Source organism: Monodon monoceros, unplaced genomic scaffold (assembly GCF_005190385.1).
Source record: "Monodon monoceros isolate NGI ecotype Baffin Bay Population unplaced genomic scaffold, NGI_Narwhal_1 Super_Scaffold_9, whole genome shotgun sequence".
NCBI classification, from domain to species: Eukaryota; Metazoa; Chordata; class Mammalia; order Artiodactyla; family Monodontidae; genus Monodon; species Monodon monoceros.
Genome location: NW_021703786.1, coordinates 39,469,090 through 39,494,069, shown reverse-complemented (window position 1 = coordinate 39,494,069; position 24,980 = coordinate 39,469,090). Strand labels below are relative to the sequence as shown.

Genomic DNA, 24,980 nt, shown 5'->3' with positions numbered 1-24,980 from the left:
TATGTTTATACATACCTCTGTTACTTGATTTTTTAATCAGTTTTAAATGAGATATTTCAATCCCTGTGTATAACAGATGAGGAAACCAGTGAGTTTAAATGCCCCCTCTTTTCTTTCCCTTTGCATCCCTATTTTCGTTAATTCTACCATTCCCACATTACTGGGTTTGTAAAATCATCCGTTCTGCTGTGACCATAATTCCCACATTTGTTTCATCCCAGTCCTACAGTTAAACAGGTTCAGAATCCCTTTCACCAAAGCGTTTCCCCTGGATCATTTCGTTTTAGATTTCACCTTGTGATCTCATCTTGTGAAGATCCTGCTTCAGTAGTTTCTTCAAGAAGAATTTATGGAAATGATAGTCTCTGAAGAGCTTTTCATGTTCAAAAATGTTTGTTGCCTTTATCCTGAAAAACAGTTTGACAGACTATAAAATTCTTGGGTGACATATTTTTTCTTGAGGATGTAGGTATTGCTTCCTTATCTCCTAGCACTGAATGTTGCCATAAAGGTCTGAAACCAGCCTGACTTCTTTTTCCTTATACGTGATTTAATTGCCTTGCTGCCCCTATGAAATCCATAAACCTCATTGTTGTACATTTTGGAGTTATCCTTCTGTGCCTGTGTTTTCTAGGACAGAGTGGATTGACGCTATGGATTCAGCTCTTCTTTTTATCTGATCATTTTTCTTAAATCTTTAAATATTTGTTTTAATACTTTATTTCAGTCTAATTCCTGGGTGCACAAGCACCCTTTTCCCGTTGTTCCTGGAAAGTGCCAATGTCTGCCCTCACCTTGGTAGTAAAGTTGGCTGGCTCTTCCCAAGAGATCCAGGTTCCTCCTGTTTGACTTCTGTCAGCCCTCACCTGTTTTGGAATTAACACCTGTCTCGTAGCTTTATTAAAAATGGTGTTTCTGCTTCTGTCTTATATTCCTCCTTACTCTTGTGTAATTTCTGAAAGAGGACTGGGAAATTCCAACTCTATTTCACCATGTCTAAGCCAGATCCAGTTTCGACCCTTTCTCAGCCCCTTCTATTATTTTAATTTCACCTGTGACAGGGGACCATATCGTTGACTGTCCAAACCTGGATACTATGAGTGTGAAAGAGGGTGATATTAACATGATGCTGGGACTCACATTGTAACCTGGGATTATCTCTGGGAAAGCTAGAGGTGTGGCCACGCTTCCTATGGGGTGCTTGTCTTTGGATTGTCGAGTTTGGAGTTTCCATGTGCAGACCTATTTCAGCTGAACAGCCTTGCTCCCTCCTTGCCTGGCACAGTTACAGGTCCCGGCACTGGCCCTGTGGGACCCGCAGTCCAGACCCCCAGTCCAGTTGTTAGCTGGGGTATTAAAGGTACTGCAGATCCCGTCACCAAACCAGAGGCTGGCTTAGCTCAGTCCCCTGTCCTCCCCGGTCCCTGAATGGCTGCTTCACAAACTGTAACCCTGGACAGGTATCGGCTGCAGCTTTTCTTAGCACCATTTCAGGAGCCAGGAATCCCCCCTCAGGCCCTACAGCCCCATCTCTCATGAGGCTGTTTCAGTTCTTATTGCCCACTAGTCGAGCCCCCAGCCTCCACTGCCTGATTTCAGACGGGGGCCCAGCAGTCCAGCGGCTTCAAGCCCGCAGCCCACTTTGCATCTCTGCCCCCCTCTAGTCCATGGAGATGCATCAATGTCTTTGAGCCTGAATACATAAATTTTGTTATTTTTATATTTCTTTGCTATATTTGAGGGATGAGTTTACAGTGCTATATTAAATAGAAATATCTGTGTGATTTCTACTTCGGGAAATATTCCATTCATAAATATTAGGCCACAAAGAAAAAAATCTCAAAAAGTTCCAAAATCAACAATCACACTGACCCTAATGCAATAAAATTAGAAATTAACCACAACATGATGTTACAAAAATGATTCAGGTCAGGGAGGAAAAAGGAAATGAACATTAAAATTATCCACTCTCTACAGAAATAACCGGCAACATGAGAGTTATCTGTCAAAGCCTGGGGGAGGTTGACAGAGGAGGACTCAGGAAAATTGATCACCGTAAGTGAATTTATTTGAAAACAAGAAAAACAAGCCCTAAAAATAAAGGAATCAAGTTTTCAACTCTAGAAGCTAGAAGACTGTAAGTGGAAGAAAAGGATTAATAAGAGTAAAGGCAGGAAATGTTTGACCTGGTAATAAAACAAAATACTGGTCCTGTGCCTCTACACTCCTACACCCAATGCCTAATTTTCAGTTATTTCCTTTTTTTTTTTTAGGTCCTAGTCATTAAAAAAAAATTTTATTGAAGTACAGTTGATTTACAATGTTGTGTTAATTTCCACTGTACAGCAAAGTGATTGTTATACATATATATATATATACATTCTTTTTCATATTCTTTTCCATAAAAACACCAAACATTGGCGAGCTCAAATTTACACCCATTCAGCTGAGTGCAGAGGAAGACGTCCAGCCCTGCTGACCGGTTTTGCTTCAAAATTCAAGGTCCCTCAGCCCTCGGCATTCCCCAGAAACCCAACTGTGTTTCTCTCCCTCTTCCTCTCCCAGAAAGCTATTTCCTTCCTTCTCCGTCCTCAGACCTCCAGCACTTCCTTCCCCTTCCTCAGCCTCAGCTGCTGACCTTGCTGAGAACCGGACGCATCCAAGGGGGAACTTCCACGTCCCACACATCTCTGTACACCTGCGTCCAGACAGGCCTCCCCACCGGTCGGGATGGATGAACAGTCCTGGGGTCCCGCCTCGCTCCCCAATCCCCGCTCCGGCGTACCTCCCACCCGGCACTTCCTCCTCACTCTGCTACTTCATCAGCTCCCTGCTCTCCCAACAGCACATCTTTCTCCTGTCTGATAAATATTCTTTTTCTTTCTTTCTTTTTTTTTTTTTTTGGTTAAATATTCTTTTAACCTCACCCCTCCCTCCAGCTACTATCCCACAAGTTTCTTTCCATTCCCAGAAAACTTCCTCCGATGATCTGGCTGATGTGCTGACTGTGTCTCTCTTCCCCTTCTCCTGCGAGCCCCCTCCCACCAGACTTTTGTCCCAGGCCCTCCAAGAAATACTCTGGTGGAGGTCATCAAAGACCTCTACACTCCTACACCCAATGCCCAATTTTCAGTTCTTTTTTTTTTTTTTTTAGGTCCTAGTCATTAAAAAAAATTTTATTGAAGTACAGTTGATTTACAATGTTGTATTAATTTCTGCTGTACAGCAAAGTGATTCAGTTATACATATATATGCATCATTTTTCATATTCTTTTCCATTATGGTTTATCACAGGATATTGAATATAGTTCCCTGTGCTCTACAGTAGGACCTTGTTGTTTATCCATCCTGTATATAATAGTTCGCATCTACTAATCCCGAACTCCCAATCCATTCCTCCTCCACCCCCTTCCCCCTTGGCAACCACAAGTCTGTTCTCTATGTCTGTGAGTCTGTTTCTGTTCTGCAGATAACTTCATTGTGTCATATTTTAGATTCCACATATAAGTGGTATCGTATGGTATTTGTCTTTCTCCTTCTGACTTACTTCACTTAGTATGATAATCTCTAGTTGCATCTGTGTTGCTCCAAATGGCGTTATTTCATTCTTCTTTATGGCTGAATAGTATTCCATTGCATATATGCACCACATCTTCTTTATCCATTCATCTGTTGGTGGACATTTAGGTTGTTTCCATGTCTTGGCTATTGTGAATAGTGCTGCTATGAACATACGGGTGCATGTGTCTTTCTGAATTAGCGTTTTCTCCAGATATATCCCCAGGAGTGGAATTGCTGGATCATATGGCATCTCTATTTTTAGTTTTTTGAGGAACCTTCATACTGTTTTCCATAGTGGCTGCAGCAATTTACATTCCCACCAACAGTGTGGGAGGGTTCCCTTCTCTCCACACCCTCTCCAGCATTCGTTATTTGTAGACTTTTTACTGGTAGCCATTCTGACCAGTGTGAGGTGGTACCTCACTGCACTTTTGATTTTCATTTCCCTAATAATTAGGGATACTGAGCATCTTTCCACGTGCCTCTTGGCCATCTGTTGTTAAGTCTGCTTTGGAGAAATGTCTATTTAGCTCTTCTGACCATTCTCCAGTTGGGTTGTTTGGTTTTTTGTTGTCCAATTTTCAGTTCTTAATCCTACCTGACCTTTCAGCAGCATCTGACCCAGCCCATCGCTTCCTCCTCTTGGTAATACTTTTCTCAGCCACACTCTTCGGGTTGTCCTTCTCCTTCTGGATGGACCTTCTCAGTCTCCTTTGCTGGTTCGTCCTCATCTTCCCACTCTCTTGGCCTTGGAGTGCCCCTGAGTGCAGTCCTTAGGCCACCACTACACTCACTCCCTTCGTGAGCTCACCCCGTCTCAGGGCTTTAAATGCCATCTATGTACCAGGGACTCCCGCATTTTTATCTCCTGCTGGGGGTTCTCTGAGCTCCATCCTCATATATCCAACTGCAATCCTCGGCATCTCAAATGCAATTTGCTCAAAAGTTAACACCTGCTTTTCTCCTCAAACTTGCTTTTCCTGAAGCCTTTCATATCTTAGTTAATGTCAAATCTAGCCTTCAGACGAAAAATGTTGAAGTCATTCTTACTCTTCTCTCTTACACACCATATCCCATCTTTCTGTAAATCCGGTTGGCCCAATTTTTAAATCTGTTCCTAAATCAATGAATTCTCACCATCTGCCCTGTGACCACCTGGTCCAAGCCACCTTCCCCTCTCACCAGGTGGTCACAGGCCACTTTAATATATTTAGCTCATGGTAAGATGGACCACTGAAAGAGCTGAAAGAAGCTCCAGGTTTGGGTTCCATACTTGGCATAAAAAAAACAATGTGCTAAGAAAATTCAGAAATCAGCAGTGCATTCGAGGGTTTTGCTGCCACCTAGAGGACTGATGTAGTACTGAACTAGGCACCCTGAAATGCAGAGCCCCAAAGAGTAGGCTGCTTTTAACAGAATACAGCAGAATTATTTGGAGCTTTGAATAAGAACTTTTAGATGTTTTATGCAGGGATTCATAACACTTTGGATCATGGGCTCATGTTAAGATGTGATGAAACAATGAACACTCCAGATAAATGCACAAACCAATCCCACACATTTCCAGGGATCCTGGGACCCCCTAAGACCATAGCCAGGTTCAGTCTCCAGTTAAGAACCTCTATGTTACATGGGAATTCACTACAACTTCAGAATTCAAATTCAATTCAATTTCAAATATAAATACACTTTTTTCATATGGAGGCATATTCCTGCATGTGACATTAGCTGCATATACACAGGGAGCCATTGCAGGAATGAAGACATTTCTGGGTCTACAGATGGGATTAAATGAATGGCCAAGGCTGAGAGCGCTGGTTTTGGGGTCAGACAGCTGCATTCTGAATCTGGGTTCTTCCACTGAGGCAGAATCTGTTAGTTGCCCCTAATACCCATCCTTACCCTCTGATATGGAACGAGAACCCCCAACTATATGAAATGTGTTGTTTCAGAAGAAACAAGGCTCTAGGTCCAGACCCAGTGTTGACCCTCAACACAACAGGATGTTGACCCTGCTTTGTTCTGAGCCCATCAAAACACGGCTCTGTCTAGATGTCACCAACACGCCACCCTTCCCGCAAATCCCAGAATAACTATGCTGTCCCTTGTTTGCTGAGTCCTCCCCGTGGGTGCTCAAGTGTGCAGTCCCTCCTTGCAGGAGGTAATGGCCTGATTTTGTCGGATGGCAGGTTCATCCCTGGGGGCTTGAGCTGCCTGGGCCATGACCGTGTGCCTGACACATCTCTGCTTCTGGGCTTTGTCCCCAGTAGACTCTGCAATATTTATAATGTGTGATGCTGGGAGCATGTGGGTTTGTGCTCCCTTCTCACGACCGTCGTCTGAAACCTGCCCAGGGATTTCCTCCTCGGCTTCCTCGAGTCCCGCTGCTCTGCAGGTGTTTCTCCCCTCACACCCCTCGGCCACAGTTTCCACTCTCAGAACACTTAGAACAGAGACTCCCTCTGCAACCCCAAGAGCAGCCGTATCCTTCTCTCCCACCCCCTCCAGACTGGGTGATCATAGCACCTGGCAGCCTATGTAAATGAGCCACTGGAGCAGGTGGACTCCTCCCTCTGGAGCTGTGCCATGGCAGCACTGCTGGCACCTGCACAGGAGGGGTGACATTCCAGGAGCCGGAGCACGAATCTCAGGGGGACGGGATGGTAATCAAGCAGGCAGCCAAAGGTTGGTAGAGTGAAGCCACCAGACCTTCCTGACCTTCCTCCAAAACAGGGCACCTGTATTGATGGTCCCTTCCTGGGGGCCACGGTCTCTGCCCCCAGTTGTCCTGAATTCCTGTGAGTGTTCTGATGAGGTCCTTTTCATACCCCAGGGCCTAGAACAGGGCCTAGACATTCAACATAAATAAATAACAAAAGCTGGCTTCCCTGGTGGCGCAGTGGTTGACAGTCCGCCTGCCAATGCAGGGGACATGGGTTTGAGCCCTGGCCCGGGAAGATCCCACATGCTGCAGAGCAACTAAGCCCGTGTGCCACAACTACTGAGCCTGTGCTCTAGAGCCCGTGGGCCACAACTACTGAGCCCACGAGCCACAACTACTGAAGCCCATGCGCCTAGAGCCCGTGCTCCAAAGCAAGACAAGCCACTGCAATGAGAAGCCCACGCACCACAACGAAGAGTAGCCCCCGCTCGCCGCAACTAGAGAAAGCCCACATGCAGCAACGAAGACCCAACCCAGCCAAGAATAAATAAAATAAATAGATTTATAAAAATAAATAAATAACGAAAGCAATAGAACCATTGCAACAGTAACAGCTGTAGTAGCTACTACCTGTTGAGTGACTTCTATAGGCTCAACTCTGTTCTAGGCACTTCCAATACATTACCTTTATTTTTTAAATTAATTTTTATTGGAGTATGGTTACTTTACAATGTTTTGTTAGTTTCTACTGTATAGCAAAGTGAATCAGCTATACAGATACATATATCCCCTCTTTTTTGGATTTTCCCATTTAGGTCACCACAGAGCATTGAGTTCCCTGAGCTATACAGTAGGTTCTCGTTAGTTATCTATTCCAATATATTATCCTTAACTGAACAACCACCCCCAAGAGGCAGGTGATATTTCCATTTTACAGATGCCACTCATCAACGGTAAGTACTTTACGCAAGAACAAATATTGGGTTGGGGTAGATATCCAAATCACTGTTCCCAGACCTACATTCTTTCTGGTAAGACATAACACTCAGGAACGGAACATTTAGGAACCGGTGGAGTCAGTCTTCCTGGATAACCTGGTGGAGACAGTCTTCCTGGATAACCCGGTGGAGACAACGGTTAAGAGATGGACTCACCTAGTCCGGCAGCTGCGGTGAGGAAACACCAGACAGGAAATCCCCATTGGCCCCGTACACACAGATCATCCCCAGAACAGGGCCTCCCTCTTTCTGGGATATGGCCTCACCATCCCTCTTCTCCTCTCACACTGGGAGGGGGACAACTCCGGTCTTGCCAGCTCCCTCGTGGCACAATTAGCCAGACGGGTTCCAGAAGCCTGTGCAAAGAGGGTTTGTACAAGACCCAGCTGCTAGCTGTTTTCTCTGCTTGGCTACAGGGTCGACTTGTCTGACAACACCGAGGGCAAGGCTCAGTTTCTCTACACATTCATCTGTTATAAAAAATTCTTACGAACATCTGTGCCCAAAAGCACGTGCAGGCTTGAGTAGTCTTTGGATGGAAAGTTCATCCTTCAGCACCTCGGTCTGAGGAATCCCAGTTCAGGCAGGTTCTGGCCTCTGCTTGTGGCTCTGCTCGGCTTACAGACAAAAGTTGTCTGGGGACATCTGCGTTTCTGCTGCAGACCCGGGTATCACACTTGCTTTCTGAGTCCCCTAGGTCAGGGCAAAGAGAATCAGGAACTGAAAATCATTCAGCCACTTCACATTCTCAAAAAGACACCTGTGTGAAACCTGGTTATTATTTTCAAATGAAATGAGTCATCAGATTTGACAAACCAACCCTTTACGCAGCATGGCACAAAGAAAGAGGGCTTTAGAGGCAGAGGAAACCGTGTTCCAATCCTGGGCTCTGCCTTTTTAGCTGAAATGTTTTAGGCAATTCATTTGCCCTCTCTGAAGACTCAGTCGCTCATTTGCAAAATGAGGCAAATAATAACACCTAAGATCTCAAGCTGCTGTGAGAATTAAATGCACCATTACTTTAATCAAATAAAAAGTCCCTTGGACAATATCTGGCATTCAGTACGCACTCAGCAAATGTTAGTCTCTCATCTCTAGCTTTTCGTCTAGATACTGAGCATCTCAGGATGGATCCCCATAGTAACAGAATATGGGAGAGATGCCACCCAAATTCATTTTAAATGAATGAGTTTGATGGTATTGTACACAGGCAACGAAAGGAGGGGACAAGAGGACCGACGATAAAGGTTCGGGCTCGCTAGTCTCCTTTTGGGGGAAGGGGGACAAAACAATTTGCGGTTAAATGTCCAGCCTACACCCTAGTCACTAGAATCAGGCAGACTGGTTAAATCAGTGCCCACCTGAGACTCTTTTTCATCTGCAAAATGAGACCTCTTATGGGAATTAAGTTTTCTAAAAGTATGTCTGGTAGGTGCTCAAAAATGATAGCTGAAAGATGGATAGACCTAGAGATTATCATATGAAGCAAAGTATGTCAGAGAAAGACAAACATCACAGGATATCACTTATCTGTGGAATCTAAAGAAAATGATACAAATGAACTTATTTACAAAACAGAAATAGACTCACAGACAAAGAAAACAAACTTATGGTTACCAAAGGTGATAGCAGGGGAGGGGGGGAGATCAATTAGGAATTTGGAATTAATATATACACACTACTATATATAAAATAGGTAAACAACAAGGACCTACTGTGTAGCACAGGGAACTATACTCAATATCTTGTAAAAACCTGTAAGGGAAAAGACCCTGAAAAAGAATATATATAACTGAATCACTTTGCTGTATGTTTGACACCAACACAACATTGCCAATTAACTGTACTGCAATTGAAAAATGATAGCTGAAATTCTCACCTTAAATTAGCACGTTAAAGACATGGGCAGTCAAACCTCCAGGCTCCACAGATGCCCTGGAATCCGTGCACCTTTGCGACCCTACAAACCCATTCCCTCGGGGCACTCCTGGCTGCTCTGAACTTGCCGGTCTGGGGTGGGGTGGTGGGCGGGAGTGTGAAGCGCGTGGTGTTTGCCCACTGCTTCCTCTGATCCCTGACTTGGGCCATTCCGGACCTTCTCGGTCTCAGCTGGCTCTACTGCCAGCTCTGCACGGGCTCCGGACGGCTTCGCTCAGGGGTAACCGGACAGCACCTCACCTCCCGCCCCCCGCTGTGCCTCCCGCCCCGGCTCCGGGGCTCCCATACTGACCGCGCCCTGAGGTCTGTACCCCAGCGCTGAAGCGCAGGAGACTCGACGCCCTGTGGGGTGACTCCCCGACGAGTGCGGGCTGGGAGCCGGTGGGCGCAGTTTGTACACTTCCCCCGGACGCAGTCCCACGGACCCGGCGGTCCTGCCCACTCACGGGCAGCCCACTCGGTAACACAGGCTCCCACTGGCTCCGCCCCCTTCCCCGCTTCCCTCCCCCCCGTGAAGGCACCCTGAATGCAGCCCTGCTGGGAGCCCTCTGCTGCAGGCTTTGCTTTCTGTGGTTGAAATTTGGGAGTTAGGATATTCACCAGTATAACAGCAATAAGAGCACTGTTATAAACAACAAGGTCCTACTGTATAGCACAGGGAACTATATTCAATATCCTGAGATAAAACCATCATGGAAAAGAATATTTTTAAAATGTATATATATGTACGACTGAATCACTTTGCTGTACAGCAGAAATTAACACAACATTGTAAATCAACTAGACTTCAATTAAAAAAAAAAATGGCACTGTTGCTGGTGGGGAGTGGAGGAGCCAGTCGCCGCCAGTGAGCAGGGAGCCCCAGGCAGCAAGATTTCTCAGGCTCTCACCTGTGGCCACAGGTGTAGCTGAGGCACTTAGCGTCCCGGGGCAGCAATACCTGTAATGACCATGCGGTGGCCTGGCTGCCAGTTGAAAAATGGAAGGGGTGGGGGGTTCAGGGTGGCTAATTGCCAACTCGGGTCACACCGTGAAAGCCACCGACCCCTTGTAAGGAACAATTGCAGGACGGACTCTGCTGCAGAGCAGGCCCACGGTCTAACTGCAGGAGTGGCAGAGCTGAAAAAGAGTGCATGGTCCCAATGGGACCCCACCTGATAGGCAGGCGTGGAATCCGACCTGTGAAATGGGGGCATTTGAGAGGATACCCCTGAGCAGCTGAACCTGCAGACTCCTCGAGCCCCCTCTCCTCTCCAGAGGAGGTGGGACCACGACCTCAGGGGAGGCAGGTGCTCTGCAAGATGCCTCTGGTTCTGCTGGAGATCTGCCCTCCACTCCTGATGGCCTCAAAGCAAACAGCCAAGGCCAGGTCTCCGCACAGCCATCCCCTCTCTGATGAGAGGAAACAGCTCACGTGCCAAAGGACTCGTGGGGGCCACTGCACCTGGGCAGAGACCGGGGTCACACGGGAGGGTTTTGAAGCTCTCGGACTGGGGAACAGGTGGAATATAAGCCTGGATAAGGGGAGTGTTTTCCCCCTTGGGGGCCTTTGTCTGAAAGTCAAGATCCAGTGATACAGCAAGAACACCCAGGGCTGTTCCAAATAGACTGTTGGGATGGAACTTGGCCTAGAGAAATGGGGACTGACATAGTCTTGAGGAAAGGTGAGAAGGGCTAAGGAGGTGGAAATGTTGGAATCGATTTACTGTGTAAGAAGGACACAGCCTCTATTAAGGCCACTGGCCTGAGATGCTTAACGGTGGCAGTGCTCTGTCGGCTAGTGTGGCCAGTGAGAGGTGGCCATGAACGGGAAGAGGAGGCCAGGTGACTGCACTGAAATATCAAAGGAAGGCGAGTGTAATTATTGTGCCAGAAAACTAGGCTGGACCAGCTCTCAGGGCTCCTTAACCCACAGGGATCTGGGGCAGTGGCTATTGGGTCACTAGTGGGTCACTGTGTTCCTAGTGGGGAGAAAGATGGACAACCAACTAGGACACGCTGGCTTATATAATTTAAAAATAATCAAGAGCTCATGAGCAGAAGGCTGATGTCAGCTGTCCTAATGGAAAATCACGTTCCCTCCCAAGTTTCCAGGTATAAGTCAGTTCACAGGCCCAGCACTCATTGTTTGATAGGGAAGTCAGCTCTCCTTAAGGAAGGTCCTGCAACACCACCACGCCTATATATGGCAAATATTTCCCCAATCATCCCCCCAGAGAGACTTGAGGTCATTTTCCAGGGTATCTATGCACCAGGGAAGGGAGAACACCAGAATTTCCAAGGACTTTGTGATATGGGATCTGTGATAAGACTGACTGAAACCCAAAAACTCAAAACATCACATGCTCCTGTGTTTAGAATGAAGGCCTATGGAGGTCAGACGATAACTAGTCCTAGCTCCAGTTTAGCTGACAGTGGGCCTAGGGAGTCTTCAGACCCACCCTGTGGTTATTTCCTCAGCCCCCAAGTGGGAACTAGAGTAACACAGCAGACACTCTCTGTCCCTGGCCCACATCCCCTGGGCACTGAAACCTGACAGCTTTACTGCAAACACCTGTGACTCTTTGCGTGTGGTCTTCCTTTAGCAGCTGGCCTGTGCCTGGAGCAGGTTGGACATGCCAGAGGGCTGACAATCCTAGGTGAGAGAGGTGGGGAGTCAGAATGTCCTGTGTCCTGCCAGAGGCTCCATCAGCTGACTGTGTTTCCTGGGAAGTCCCAGAGGTCACTCCCTTCTCTGAAACAAGAAGGAATGAATTAGTGAGAAGGCCACTGGGTCATGAGAACCTGAATGGTGGCCCAGGACTTAGGGGAGGAGATGCTGCTATGGAACTGTGCTCCCTACTGTCAAGGGTCATAACAGGACTCCAGGATAGCAGAGCCCATGTGACAGCCCTAAACTGTCAGAGACGTGGTGAACATAATTGCCACACCCAAGGTGGGAAAGGTGCCAGAGGGTGACTTGACCCTCAGGATATGTGGAATGGCTGACCTAATGATGATTATGTCCCTGGAGGGAGATTGATGGGCAGTGTCATGGACTGAATGTTTGGGTTCACCCAAGTTCACATGTTGAAATCCTAACCCCCAGTGTGATGCTATCAGGAGATAGGGACTTTGGGGGTGACTGGGATCAGTGCCTCTGTAAAGAAGACCCCAGAGAGATCTCTTGTGCCATCTGCCTTGTAAGGGCACAGAGAGAAGACAGCCATTTATGAATCAGGAACTGGGCTCTCACAAGACACCAAATCTGCAAGGAAAAAATGAAAGTTCACTGGAGGAAACTAAAAGCCCCAATGATGACAGCTTCTCATTGGCTGAGCTGTGGTGTTTTCCACTGGCTGGGCTTGTTGCTGGGTGAGAAGAAAGCCTTCCTTCCACCCTCTGTGGTAGTAGAGCAGTGGCACTTCCTGTTCAGGGGTGTAAGGTACCTCTCTCCATCTCCCCGTCAGTAACTGATGTCTTTCTGTTGGGGTAATTAATGGTGAGGGGTAGGGTGGGAGACCTCCCTCTACAGGCCTTCTCAACTCCAATTTTAGTTGAGGTTTCCTTTTATTATTAATTTTCACAGTAACCACACTAAAAAAAGTTCAAAAAGCAACAAGTGAAATTAATAATACCTGTATTTACTTAGCCCAACATATCTAAAATATTATCTTTTCAATATGAAATCAATATAAAATATTAGTGAGCTGTGTTAAATTATTTTTTCATGCCAAGTCTTTGGTATCTGGTGTATATTTTACACATACAGCCCATCTTAATTCAATTACCCACATTTCAAGTGCTGAATAGCTACATGTATCTAGTGGCTACCATGTTGGACAGTGCAGGTCTGAAGAATCCTTCACCATCTGGACGTTCTGCAGAACATGACACTGGGGCACTATATTGATGACATCATGCTACCTAGACCCAGTGAGCAAAAAACAGCAGGTATTCTAGATGCCCTGGTAAGACACATACATGCCAGAAGGTGGGATATAAGCCCTACAGAGATTCAGGGGCCTGCCACATTGGTGAAAATTTTAAACCTGTTAGATGTCTGTGTAGAAAACAATTTAACTTGCCCAAAGGGGAGTCTGGCCTTAGCCATGGGCTGCAGGAAAGTTATCTCTTGCCCTTGGAATGTCATGTCTGATAGGAGTGTTTTTTTTTGTTTGGCCTTGGGCCAGCCATATAATAACAATGTGATTTGGGATGGGGGCTTTGGGTCATGCGACATCTGTTGGTGTGACCTCTTGAGGGCCAGGAGACTGAGATCAGCCACAAGGGCAGTTAACCACGCTTATTTGATGGCGCCCTGCCCCGCCCCAAAATATCTTTACACACGGAGGCTTGGGTAAGCTCCCCTGGTTGGCAATCCTCCATGAATACCGTTACAAATCAATGCCTGGAAGTAATGCTGTCCAGACTCCACGGGGAGAGGACAACTGGGAACTCTGTGTTTGGCACCTCCCTGGATTCTGCCCTTGGTATTTCTTCCCTAGGCTGATTCTAATCTGTATCCTTTAACTGTGAGTATATAACAGCTCTCAGTGAGTTTTGCAAGTCCTTCTGGCAAATTATCAAACCTAAGGGTGGTCTTGGGGCCCCCCAAACTTGTATTTGGTGTCATAAATTAGGGTGATCTTATGTGGACTGTGCCCCCTCACTTCACAGTTGGTTACTTTCACAATGTTATTAAATGTTTATTTACAATTATCTATATATTTACCACTTTCTTTGCTCTTTATAATGTTTTGCTTATCAGACTTTCCATCTGACATCACTTTCTTTTGGCCTGTAGCAAATTCTTTAGAGTATCCTTTAGTAAGTTCTGCTGGTGACAATTTTTTCCTGTTTTTGTCTGAAAATGTCTTATTTTGTGTCATCTTTGAAATATATTTTTGATGAGGTTTGTAGTTACTTTTACCAGCACATTGAAGATTTAATTCCACAGTCTTCTGGCTTCCATTGTAGCTGTTGAAAAAACTCAGCAGCCAAAGTGTCATTCCTTTGAAGGTAATCTATTTCCCCCACCTCAGCAATGTTCGATAATTTTTCTTTGTTTCCTCAAGTTTCATTATTAATAATCTAGGTGTGTATTTCTTTTTCTTTATTTTATGTATTTATTTATTTTTTTCGGTACGCGGCCCTCTCACTGTTGTGGCCTCTCCCGTTGCAGAGCACAGGCTCCGGATGCGCAGGCTCAGCGGCCATGGCTCACGGGCCCAGCTGCTCCGCGGCATGCGGGATCTTCCTGAACCGGGGCACGAACCCGCGTCCCCTGCATCGGCAGGCAGACTCTCAACCACTGTGCCACCAGGGAAGCCCATCTTTTTCTTTATTTTTGTGAGGAGTTCATAATCCTTCCTGAACTGGTAGGTTGGTTTTTGTCATCACTTCAGGACAATTATCAGCCATTAATTTTTCAAATATTTCCTCTGCTACATTCTCTCTCTTCTCCTCTTCTGGGACTTTGATCAAACATATGGTAAACTTTCTCACTGTATTCTCTATTTCTCTAAACTTCACTACGTGCTTCATTCTGGATATTTTCTTCTGACTCATCTTTTCACAAATTCTCTCTTTAGCTGTAACTCAGTTTACAGATCTATCTAGTTATTTTGTGTTTCAGTTCTAGAATATCTAGTTGCTTCCTTTTCGTATATACTCTGTCAGTTCTTATAGTTTCCAGTTCTCTACCCAAATTTCCAGTTCTCTGCCCAAATTTCCAGTTGTTTTTTATATCCTTGACCATAGTAAGCAGCATTATGTTAAAATCTATCTCCAATAATTCCACTACCTGGCGCTCTGGTGTGACTATTCTATTACCTGCCACTTCTCTTGGCTCTTGTTCCTGACATGTTATCTCTTCATGTGTCTGATATCTGTGATTGTGTGTTAGGCATTGTTTTTGAAAAATTGTTTGTGGAAATAATTTGAGAATTTGAATGTTAGTATCTTATTCCAAGAGGATTTGCATTGGCTTCTATCAGGCACCTGGATCACTAGCAATCAGGATTTTCTTAATTTACTGTTAGGGATTAAGGTTTCCTGAGTCACACAGATGACTTGAAGCTGGGTTGCATCCTGGCAAGGGCTGGTGTAGATTTTTCAGAATCCCAACCCAAAGCAGGCTCCAACTTCTGTCCTTTTAGTCCGTGTTGCTGTCAAAAGCATCACTCAGCTTCTCAGTCTCTTTTCCATGAACAGTGGACGCTCCCTGAACAGGAGGCCCCAAACGCAGGACGTGATTCACTGGATTTTGTTTTTCTTCTCTATCCTCACCTGGTAATTCTTTATTACCTTCTTATTTCTTCAATGTCTTTTAATATTTTGTTCACCCTTTTCAGCTTTCCTCAGCAGGTGGCTGGCTGGTCCCAGTTACCTGTTCCACTGTTATTAGAAGTGAAAGTCTCTGTTATGCAAATGTAAGAGATTATTATTGTTATAATTTCCTGACTACTGGTTTTGGGTTCCTTTGATGGGAAAAATGTGCGCTAAACTCCCATTTACTTGGCATGACATAGAGATTACAGAAGAAATAAATTTTGTTAAGCCCAAATTGCTTTGATTCACCTTTGATTAAAACTGAAATCAGAGGCCACAATTTTTTTAGAGATAAATTTTACAGAGCTATTGATACAAATGCTTTTGATAATGTAAAACACTGGGTTATGAATTAGCCTTTGTTAGACAGTTGAGGAGAATTTTAAGTTATATGAATATATATTCTGAATTTTGTTAAAAATCTGAGTTTTTATCTGCTTATTAAAAAGGTACAAGGAGGGCTTCCCTGGTGGCGCAGTGGTTAAGAAACTGCCTGCCAATGCACGGGTCATGGGTTCGAGACCTGGCCCAGCAAGATCCCATATGCTGCGGAGCAACTAAGTCCACGCACCACAACTACTGAAGCCGGGGCACCTAGAGCCCATGCTCTGCAACAAAAGAAGCCACAACAGGGCTTCCCTGGTGGCGCAATGGTTGAGAGTCCGCCTGCCGATGCAGGGGACACGGGTTCGTGCCCCGGTCTGGGAAGATCCCACATGCTGCGTAGCGGCTGGGCCCGTGAACCATGGCAGCTGAGCCTGCGTGTCCAGAGCCCGTGCTCCACAACGGGAGAGGCCACAACAGCGAGAGGCCCATGTACCACAAAAAAAAAAAAAAGCCACAACAATGAGAAGCCCGCGCACTGCAACGAAGAGTAGCCCCCGCGCACTGCAACGAAGAGTAGCCCCCGCTCACTGCAACTAGAGAAAGCCCGTGCACAGCAACAAAGACACAACACAGTCAAAAATAAAAACAAATAAATAAAATTTTTTAAAAAGTACAAGGAGCTTTCTTTTCCTATAATACCAAACAATTTGTTTGAATAGTTTCCTTGATGTTATGAATGTTTGATATAGAAAACTAACGTGCTCGAATATTTGTTGTGGGACACCATTCATTTGATTTGTAAATCGTATTTGTCGTAGGAGATTAATTTTATTCACTGGCTTTGTGATAATTAACTTGCTGATTTTACCTCACTGATTTGTTGTAATTAATACAACTGGTAGAAAAAGCCTGTGAGGATTCTCTTAAAATTAGGAACATAATGAAAGAAATTCCTTCTGGTAAAAACTAATTTTGTTTCACAAAAATTAAATTTGTTTTACGTGTAAATTAAAGTGGCTCTAACAAATTAACTTAGAAATGCAACGCAAAGTGTCAATTTGTCACAACTGGGTATTCAGGCTAATGGAATCTTCTTGCTTATTTTGATATTGTTGTTTTATTTTACCTCTATTCATATGTGGATCATCACATTCCAAAAGATTAAATGATAATTCTCTTAAAGCTTCCCTAAGCATATAAACACTTTAACAGGTGGTGATTCAGAAAGCGTCTGCACTGCTAAATTATCTCTCATCCCCTCATTCTTGCCCAATAAATAGACACCTCATGCTGGAACATGGCATAAATGGGAATTAGCAGCAGGTGGAGGGAAAGACAGGAGCAAGTGGTACAAGCAAATGGCCTTGAAGTCAGACTGATGGTGATTGAAATCCTGTCCCTACCCCTTACTAAGCTTTGTGATCCTGGGTAAGTTACCCTGAGCCTCGGAGTCATCAACTGTAAATTGGGGGTAATGATGGTAGCCACCTCACAAGGGTTTTTGTGGGGGAGAAGGTGAAGGATTACCTAAGATTGTGGTTATAAATCACTCAGTCCCTTGAGAGCATGTGATAAGTACTGTATAAATAATGACGGCTATTATTAGCTGACTGGGATGCATTTAGCTGTCTCAGGAATAAAGGCAGCTGCAGAATTTCTGCTAGGAGGGGCTCCGGAACAGAGATCACACTGGAAGGCGCGATAGGACCCTGCTTTTAAGTTGATTCTTTGCGTAGTTGAAGAAAAGAGGAAGGAGATTTAGAGGGACTGGAGTGCTTCCCCCCCGCATCCCTTGTGCGCTGCTCCCGTCCCGGAGATGTTCGGGGCTTGTCTTGCACTCCTCCGTCCCGTCCCATTCGTTCCAACCAATCAACCAGTCAACAAACACAAAACAGCCCTGCCAAGGGGTTGTGGACTCTGGAGAGAGGGCGCCGCACTTCTAGCTTGGAGGGTAGCCGTCCTGCGCTCGGGTCCCCGCCAGATGCCCCTTACCCCTTACACCGACCCAGTGGGAACCCACAGAGACCCACCCCAGCCCCGCTCGCCCTGGACGTCAGCCCCATCTCCCTTTCCAAGGAGCAGGGGCAGCATCCGGGGTTTCACCGGCCACAGACCGCAGAGAGTGGTCCCCCTGAGCCAGGCTGGTGGCAGCGCACTGCTGACCCGGGGAAGCCGCTCGGACCCGCTGCAGCCTCCACCGTCAGACAGGGGTCCATTCCCAGCACCTGCTCAGGTTGGGGACACACTCGGGCATCCACAGCCGCGGCCAGTCTCCTGTTCCCGCCCGGCCACTCTCCCCACCCGGGGCGAGGCTTGATCTTGGCTCTGGAGCCGACTCTGAGGTCCAGGCTTCGCCTCCAGTTAGGACTTGACCTTGGGCAGGTTATGTTTGTGTGTCCGGTTTCCACCATACCAAGATCACCCCCAAGGACCATCATCAATCTGGAGGGTTTGGCACCTGCGCTCAGAGAACTTTCAATATGCATCAGCTGTGATTACCTTACATGCCCCGAACCCAGACAAATCTATCAACCTGCTCTGATTGTATGGTGAAAAGACCCCGGGTTCTGGTTACAGTCTCAACTGCAGTCTCAACACAGACACGCCGAATACTCTGGGACCAGTTGCCCCTTCTCTCTGGACCTCTGCTGCTCCGTCCGTCACCTGATCGACGTCAGATTTGAAAAACCCATTTATTGATCTTACAGGCTCCTCCCCGGCAGGAGCGCCCAGCTACAGGGATTACGCAGTCCTGTGGGAGGGGCCCCACGGGTGGGAGGCTGGTCACTCTGCTTTAGGGCAGAGGGAGGTCAGAGGTTCATAGGAAAATGGCATTTGAACGAGGCTGGAAGGATGACCCACTGGACTCCGCCCGGTAAATAATAGCGAGGCTTTTATGTCGCTGCCCTTTCAGAGCTGAGCGTTCGCAGGGATCGCGTCCTGTAGTAGGCCCACTTTCCTCCTCCACGGCTGAGGTCGCGGGGACCGCGGAGAAGAACAGAGCAGGTGGTGTCCGGAGTCCGCATCCCGGGACCTGGCCCGCATCTCGAGGCCCGCTCCGGGGTCCGCTCGCTGGGAGCGCGGGGGTGCGGCCGCTCTGGCCGCCAGTGCCCTGGCCACACTTGGCCGTGGCAGGGGCCCCGCTTCCGGGAAGGTTGGCTCGGCTCGGGCAGCGCCCGCGCAGTCCCAGCCCGCGAGAGCCACGGGGTCCCGGGCCGAGCGCAGGCTGCGCGCGCGCGCGTCACGTGGGCGGCGCGGGCGCGTCCCGCCGCGGGCGGGGGCGAGGTCGGCGCGCGGCCTCCCGTGAAGCCCCGCGCGGGGAAGGACCGGAACTCCGGGCGGGCGGCTTGTTGTTAACATGGCGGCGGGAGCTACCGGCACGTCTCCAGGAGGCGGCGGGGCCCGCACCCGGAAGACGGGTCTCTTTTCGGCCTAGCGTGGCGGCCGCTGCGGACCCGGAAGTCCGGGCCGGTTGCTGAATGAGGGGAGCCGGGCCCTCTCCGCGCCAGTCCCCCCGCGCCCTCCGCCCCGACCCGGGCCCCGCCATGTCCTTCTTCCGGCGGAAAGGTAACGAGGGCCGCGGACGGGCGCGGGGCCGGGCCTGGGGCGGCGGGTGGTGGCGAGGCCGAGGCCTCGGCGCGGAAGGACGCTCTGTGCGCCGCGCCCGCGGTCTTGGCGAGAGGGAGCGGGGCCTCCGCGCGGGCGGGCGGGCGCCCAGCCGGTTCCGAAGTGTGTGCTGGGACCCGCGCGGAGTGGTGCCTTTTGCGGACACACAGCTTTTCGGGGACGGGGTGGTGCGTGTGTGTGCGTTTGTACCAGAAGAAGGGAATTCCTTCCGTGCTTTCTTTACGGAAGTCTCGGACTTGTCAGAATATTGAGGGGTTTATGTCAAGCAACACGTGAAAAAATTGTTTTCTTCAACTAGTGCTCTTTTCCAGTTTCCCCTTTTTTCGGGGGGTGGGGTGGGGGAGCGGGATTCTGCTGTCCCCGAAGTGACAGTGCTTAACTTATGGCTAAAAGTCTCCTAACGAAAACGACTCCTTCATTTGATGGATTAGCAAGTTTACTAAGTCCTGGCACCCAAACTTCAGAAGCAAACTGCTTATATTTCTGATTTTCAGTAGTAGCTGCCCAATTTTTGAGTAGAGGCAGCTTGATTTTGAGCCTGGGTAAGGTTGTTGGCGTTTCGTTACCTGTACGTATCCAGAGTGGACAAGTGTGGGCCTTCTGGGTTGATTAGTGGTTCTTGTATCGATTCTCGTTGCTTCCGGGAAAATTTACCAGACAAAAACGGGTTTTTGGGAAAGCACTAAACTAAATCAGGGGCTTAGGTTCACGTGACAGCTCTGCTACTAACTCTGTCACCTGGGACAGAAAAATGGTAACCCTCTTTCCTCTCTCACCTGAGAATTCAATGATTCCTAAAGGCCCCATTCAACTCTATAAATTAAAGATTTCTTTTTAAGTACGCACAGAGTTTTAATAACTGATGCCGTGTGATGAGTGAATGAAAAGCACTCTGAATGAATGAAAGTGGTAAAATGGTACAAGGAAGCTTTATTGGTAAGGTACCTTGGTATAGTTAATAGCTCTCTAATTTGTTTGAGTGTTGGAATGGTTAGTTGTAGTGTTTTTTTCGGGGGGGGGGGAGCATTCTGTGTATAATGAGGCAAATTGCATGTTGCACAATAGACTGTTGTCTCTATTCAACAAATACTTTTGAACGTCCACTGTTTGCCAGGCACTGTGCTAGGCGCTCAGTATTAAGCACTGAACAAGACAAAATCCTTATATCCATGGAGCTTGTTGTCTGCTGGGGTAGACGGACAATAAATCTCTCTCCCTCTCTCTCTCTGTCTCCCTCTCTCTGTTTACAAATTGAATACAGTGTTATGAAAGAGCTTGAGAGAAGAAACATATTTCGGTTTGATGTTAGTCAAAGGCCTCAGCAGGTGACCTTGAAACTTAGAGCTGAAGGAACAGCAGGAGGTAACATACAGAGGCCAGGGAAGAGCATTCTAGGCACAGGGAATAACGTGTTCAGAGGCTGGGGGATAAGAGTTTGGTGCCCTTCAAGAAAGAAAAGAAGCCCACTGTGACTCGGGCTTAGAGAGGTAGACAAGGATCAGATGATTCAGAGCTTTGTAGGTCACGGTTAGGTGTTATTCCAAGTGCAGAAACAATATTACTTTTAAAATTTTAAAGAGGGGTGATCTGATCTCTTTTTATGTTTTAAAAAGATCATCCTAGATGCTTTTTGGAAACTGGATGTGGCAAGAATAGAAACTGGAGATGGTCTTATTTAGGGATCCCATCCAGTCTCTGAATACCATTTTTAAATACCACCTATTTGCTGATGACTCCCAAATTTACATCTCCAGCTTGGATTCTCTGCCCTGAATTCAGACTGTGTACCCAACCGTTGGTCCACTTTATACCTCTACCTAATAGATGTCTAATAGATAAATCTTTAGCCTACTGTATCTAAAATTTCGCCTTAGATTTAGTCCTCCTAAACCTGTACATCACTTTTTCTCATCTTAACAAATTACATTTCTGGCCTTTTAATTGCTCAGGCTAAAACTTTAATATCTTCCTGAACCTCTTTCTCTCCTACTGTATATCTGATCTGTTAGGTCTACCCCAGAATATACCCAAATCCAACCATTTCTCACCATCCCTGACCATTAACACCCTGGTCTAGGGAGTCATCTCTATTGAGGTTGGGTGGTTAAGGAAGTCCTCTGAGGGGTGTCATTCAGATCTCAGCTTAAATGTCAAGAGGAAGCCGGTTTTGTGAAGATCAAGGAAGCAGGATTATTTTACTATAGGCTTCAATTTGGTTTCCCTTCTTCCATTCTTGACGCCTCTGGTGTATTTTCGAAATGCATTCTGCCACACCTCTGTTCAGATTCCCTCAGTGGCTTTCTGTACGTGGCCCTCCATAATCTAGGTCCCATTTCTTCTCTGTGTTCATCTCCTGCTTTCTTTCTCCATCATTCTTCCATTTATATTGGCCTCCTTGTTGTTAAGTACATTCCCACCTCAGGGTCTTTGCACTTATTCTCTCTGCCTGAAACCTCTTCCCACAGATATGTGCCTATTTTGTCCCCCATCTTCTTCAGGTTTTTGATTAACTGACATCTTAGTGAAGCTTTCTCTGACTAGCTTGCTTAAGACTGTAGTCCCCAGACCCTGCACTCCCCTCCCGTCACACTACTTTATTTTTTCTGTAGCATTTGTCACCATCTGCCGTACTATGTGTTTTATTAGGATGGAAGATGATTTCTGTTCATGGCTGTATCCCCATGTCTAGATTAGTGCCTGGGATATAGTTAGGAAGTTAGTAAGTATTTGTTGAATAATTAAAGTAGGAAGTAATAAGTGCTGTGCAGGGAATTTAAAGAGTGATGTGGGAGCAGATCACCAGATGACAATTTGTGTTTGGATAGTGAGGGAAGGCTTGTCTGAGCAGATGGTATTTAAATTGAGGTCTCAATGAGGAAGGAGAGCCAGCCTTGCAAAGGTAAAAGGAGCTGCATTCTGCCTGGAAAGAACTGGTAATACAAACATCCTGAGGCAGGAAAGAGCAGGGTTTGATCAAGGACAGAAAGAAGGCTGAAATGTGCTGGGAGTGAAGGGCAATGGGGCATGTTTTAGAGATAGAGATAGCATGACTTGAGTAAATGATTGGAGTGAAGGAAAACTGGGAAAGCTTTGGAAAGCTTAGAGCTTGAGGTAGGAGGAGTCCAGAGCTCTCTTCCGGCAGTTGTGAGTTTGCAGAAACTCTTGGACATCCGTGTGGATATGTCAAGGGGGCAGTTGGATGTACAGGTCTGTAGTTCTGGGAGGGGATCAGAATTTGGGTGCTGAATCTGGACTTAGAAGTATTTTGCATAAATGATGGTTGAAGACACAGGCCTAAGTGAGCTCATCTGTGGAGTACATATGGGATATGGATTAGTTGTGTTGAAAGGCTAAGGTACCGTGACAAAGAGACACTAAGTACAATGGCTCAAACAAGGTAGGCCTTTATCTCTATCTTGTGTAACTGTCCAAGTCCCTGGTCATCAGGTGGCTTTGCTTCACGATCATTCAGGCATCGTTTTCCTCCCATTGTGTTATTCCTCTTTCTCTTAGGGTATAGTCTGTGTGATCAAAGCCAGATCTCAGTCCCTTCTGTCAGCTTTCTGACTCCTGATAAGGGGAAAGAGAAGCTTTGGCCAGAAATGGCACATACCTCTTCTGTTCGCACTTCATTGCTGAGGACCGAGTCATACGGTCACAGTTAATTAACTCAGGGGCTTCTGGGAAATGGAGAGAAGCTAGCCAGTTGTGTGCCAGGATACAACCCTCTTACTAGGAAGGCCAGGTAGAACCCTCTACAATCCTCTACAGTGGCCAGGTAGAATCTCCTGCCATGCTGTAGACAAGGAGAGAGCTCCGGGGTTAATCCAGCTTTTAGAAGTTGAGGAACATGAGTCATTGGCAAAGGAGAATCGATAAGAAAACACCAGTGATATAGGAGTACAATATCATGGAAGCTAAGAGAAGATAATATTTCAAAAAGGAGGGGTAAACGGGGAAGGGGCTGGAAGGGGCCATTGGGGTAAGGGTGGGGGGAGTTGTTGTTTTTAAGATAAAAGATGCTAAGCACGTTTGTTCTAGGAAAGATCCGGTAGAGAGGGAGAAAATGATACCGAAGAGAGGTTACTTGCAAGAGTGAAGTTCTTGAGAAGACCTCAGGAGTTGGGATTAAAGCCTGGCTGTATCAAGATTTGATTAGGGTACACTGCAGCTGGAGATGGCAATCGACACAACCACTTGTTTAAAAACCTTCAAACAATGCTTAACCTGTTTATGAATACATAAATATATTAAAGAATAAAAATGATGGAAACCATAAACATTCCATTTCTGAGATTTTTTTCTCTAGGAAGAGGGGGAATGAGTTGAGGGAGGGACTTTAGTTGTAACTGCAGTGTTTTATTGCTCTTAAAAATTCTTCTGAAGCAAATACGGCATAATGTTAAGATTTGCTAAACCTGAGTGTTCCTCATATTAAGGTCTAGTCTTGCCTTTGTTTTAAATGTTTCATAATAAGAAATTATTATTTCTTATAGAAGAAATAGTGCAAAATAAGATGACAGAAATAAACCGCTTTAAATATAAATAGAATACAATCTCTATGGCTAAAAAATCTAACAAAAGTCCGTATAAAGATGGACTAAAAGAGAAAGACTCAAGTTGGGTAATAAGCCAAAATGCACCTATTTACCAGAGACACAACCAAAACATAAGGACGTAGAGAAACTGAAAATAAATGGATGCAAAGATATATCAGGCAAATGTTAACTAGAAGAAAGTTTGTGTGGTAGATGAAATACTTTAAAGCATAAAATACCATTAGGGCTAAGAAGGCCTGCAAATTATGATGAAGCGAAAAGGGTACTAGGAAGATAAAACTGTGAGCTTGTTTGTACCTAAATCAGTTTCAAAAGGTATAAAACAAAATGTACAGAATTACCAGGAGAAGTCAACAAATTCGTCGTCATAGTTAGAGTTTTAAGAATGTTCTTTTTAGAAATAAAGAGCAGTAATCACAATAAAAAGAAATGGGTTAACCCAGACAATAAAAAGATGGTGATCTTCAGATTGGTTTCCTGTACTGTTTAAATGTTAAAAAAGGTCATGGGAAAGTTAAAAGTAAAAGGATGGAGAAACATATCAGGGATATACAAACAGAAGGAAAGCTAGCATAGTCTTCACAACAGCACACACATGAAAAAAAGATGGAGAAGTTAAGTTTTGTGAGGGAAAGGGAACAAGAGTCATTATTCACAGATAATATGATGGCATACATAGAATATTCAAGAAAATCTAGGCTTCCTTGGTGGCACAGTGGTTGTAAACCCGCCTGCCAGTGCAGGGGACACGGGTTCGAGCCCTGGTTCAGGAAGATCCGACATGCTGTGGAGCAACTAAGCCCATGCACCACAACTACTGACCCTGCGCTCTAGAGCCCGTGAGCCACAACTACTGAGCCCACGTGCCACAACTACTGAAGCCTGCGCTCCTAGAGCCCGTGCTCTGCAACAAGAGAAGCCGCCGTAATGAGAAGCCCAGGCACCACAACGAAGAGTAGCCCCCACTTGCCGCAACTAGAGAAAGCCTGTGCACAG

At 46.3% G+C, this 24,980-nt stretch overlaps 1 protein-coding gene across 4 annotated transcripts in view; it reads left to right on the top strand.

Moving 5' to 3' along the window:
- Window positions 1–18,492: 18,492 nt before the first annotated feature.
- The window catches only part of AKAP10 (A-kinase anchoring protein 10), a 60,543-nt gene continuing 54,055 nt past the window's right edge, over window positions 18,493–24,980 (top strand). For 2 of the 4 annotated variants that reach the window (XM_029210892.1, XM_029210887.1), the window contains exon 1: window positions 19,145–19,365. In XM_029210892.1, coding sequence (XP_029066725.1) covers window positions 19,278–19,365 — 88 coding nt within the window. In that variant the 5' untranslated portion in view covers window positions 19,145–19,277. Of the gene's footprint in view, window positions 18,674–19,140; window positions 19,366–24,980 lie in introns of those variants that run through there. The other 2 variants (XM_029210890.1, XM_029210888.1) reach the window with 2 other exon arrangements.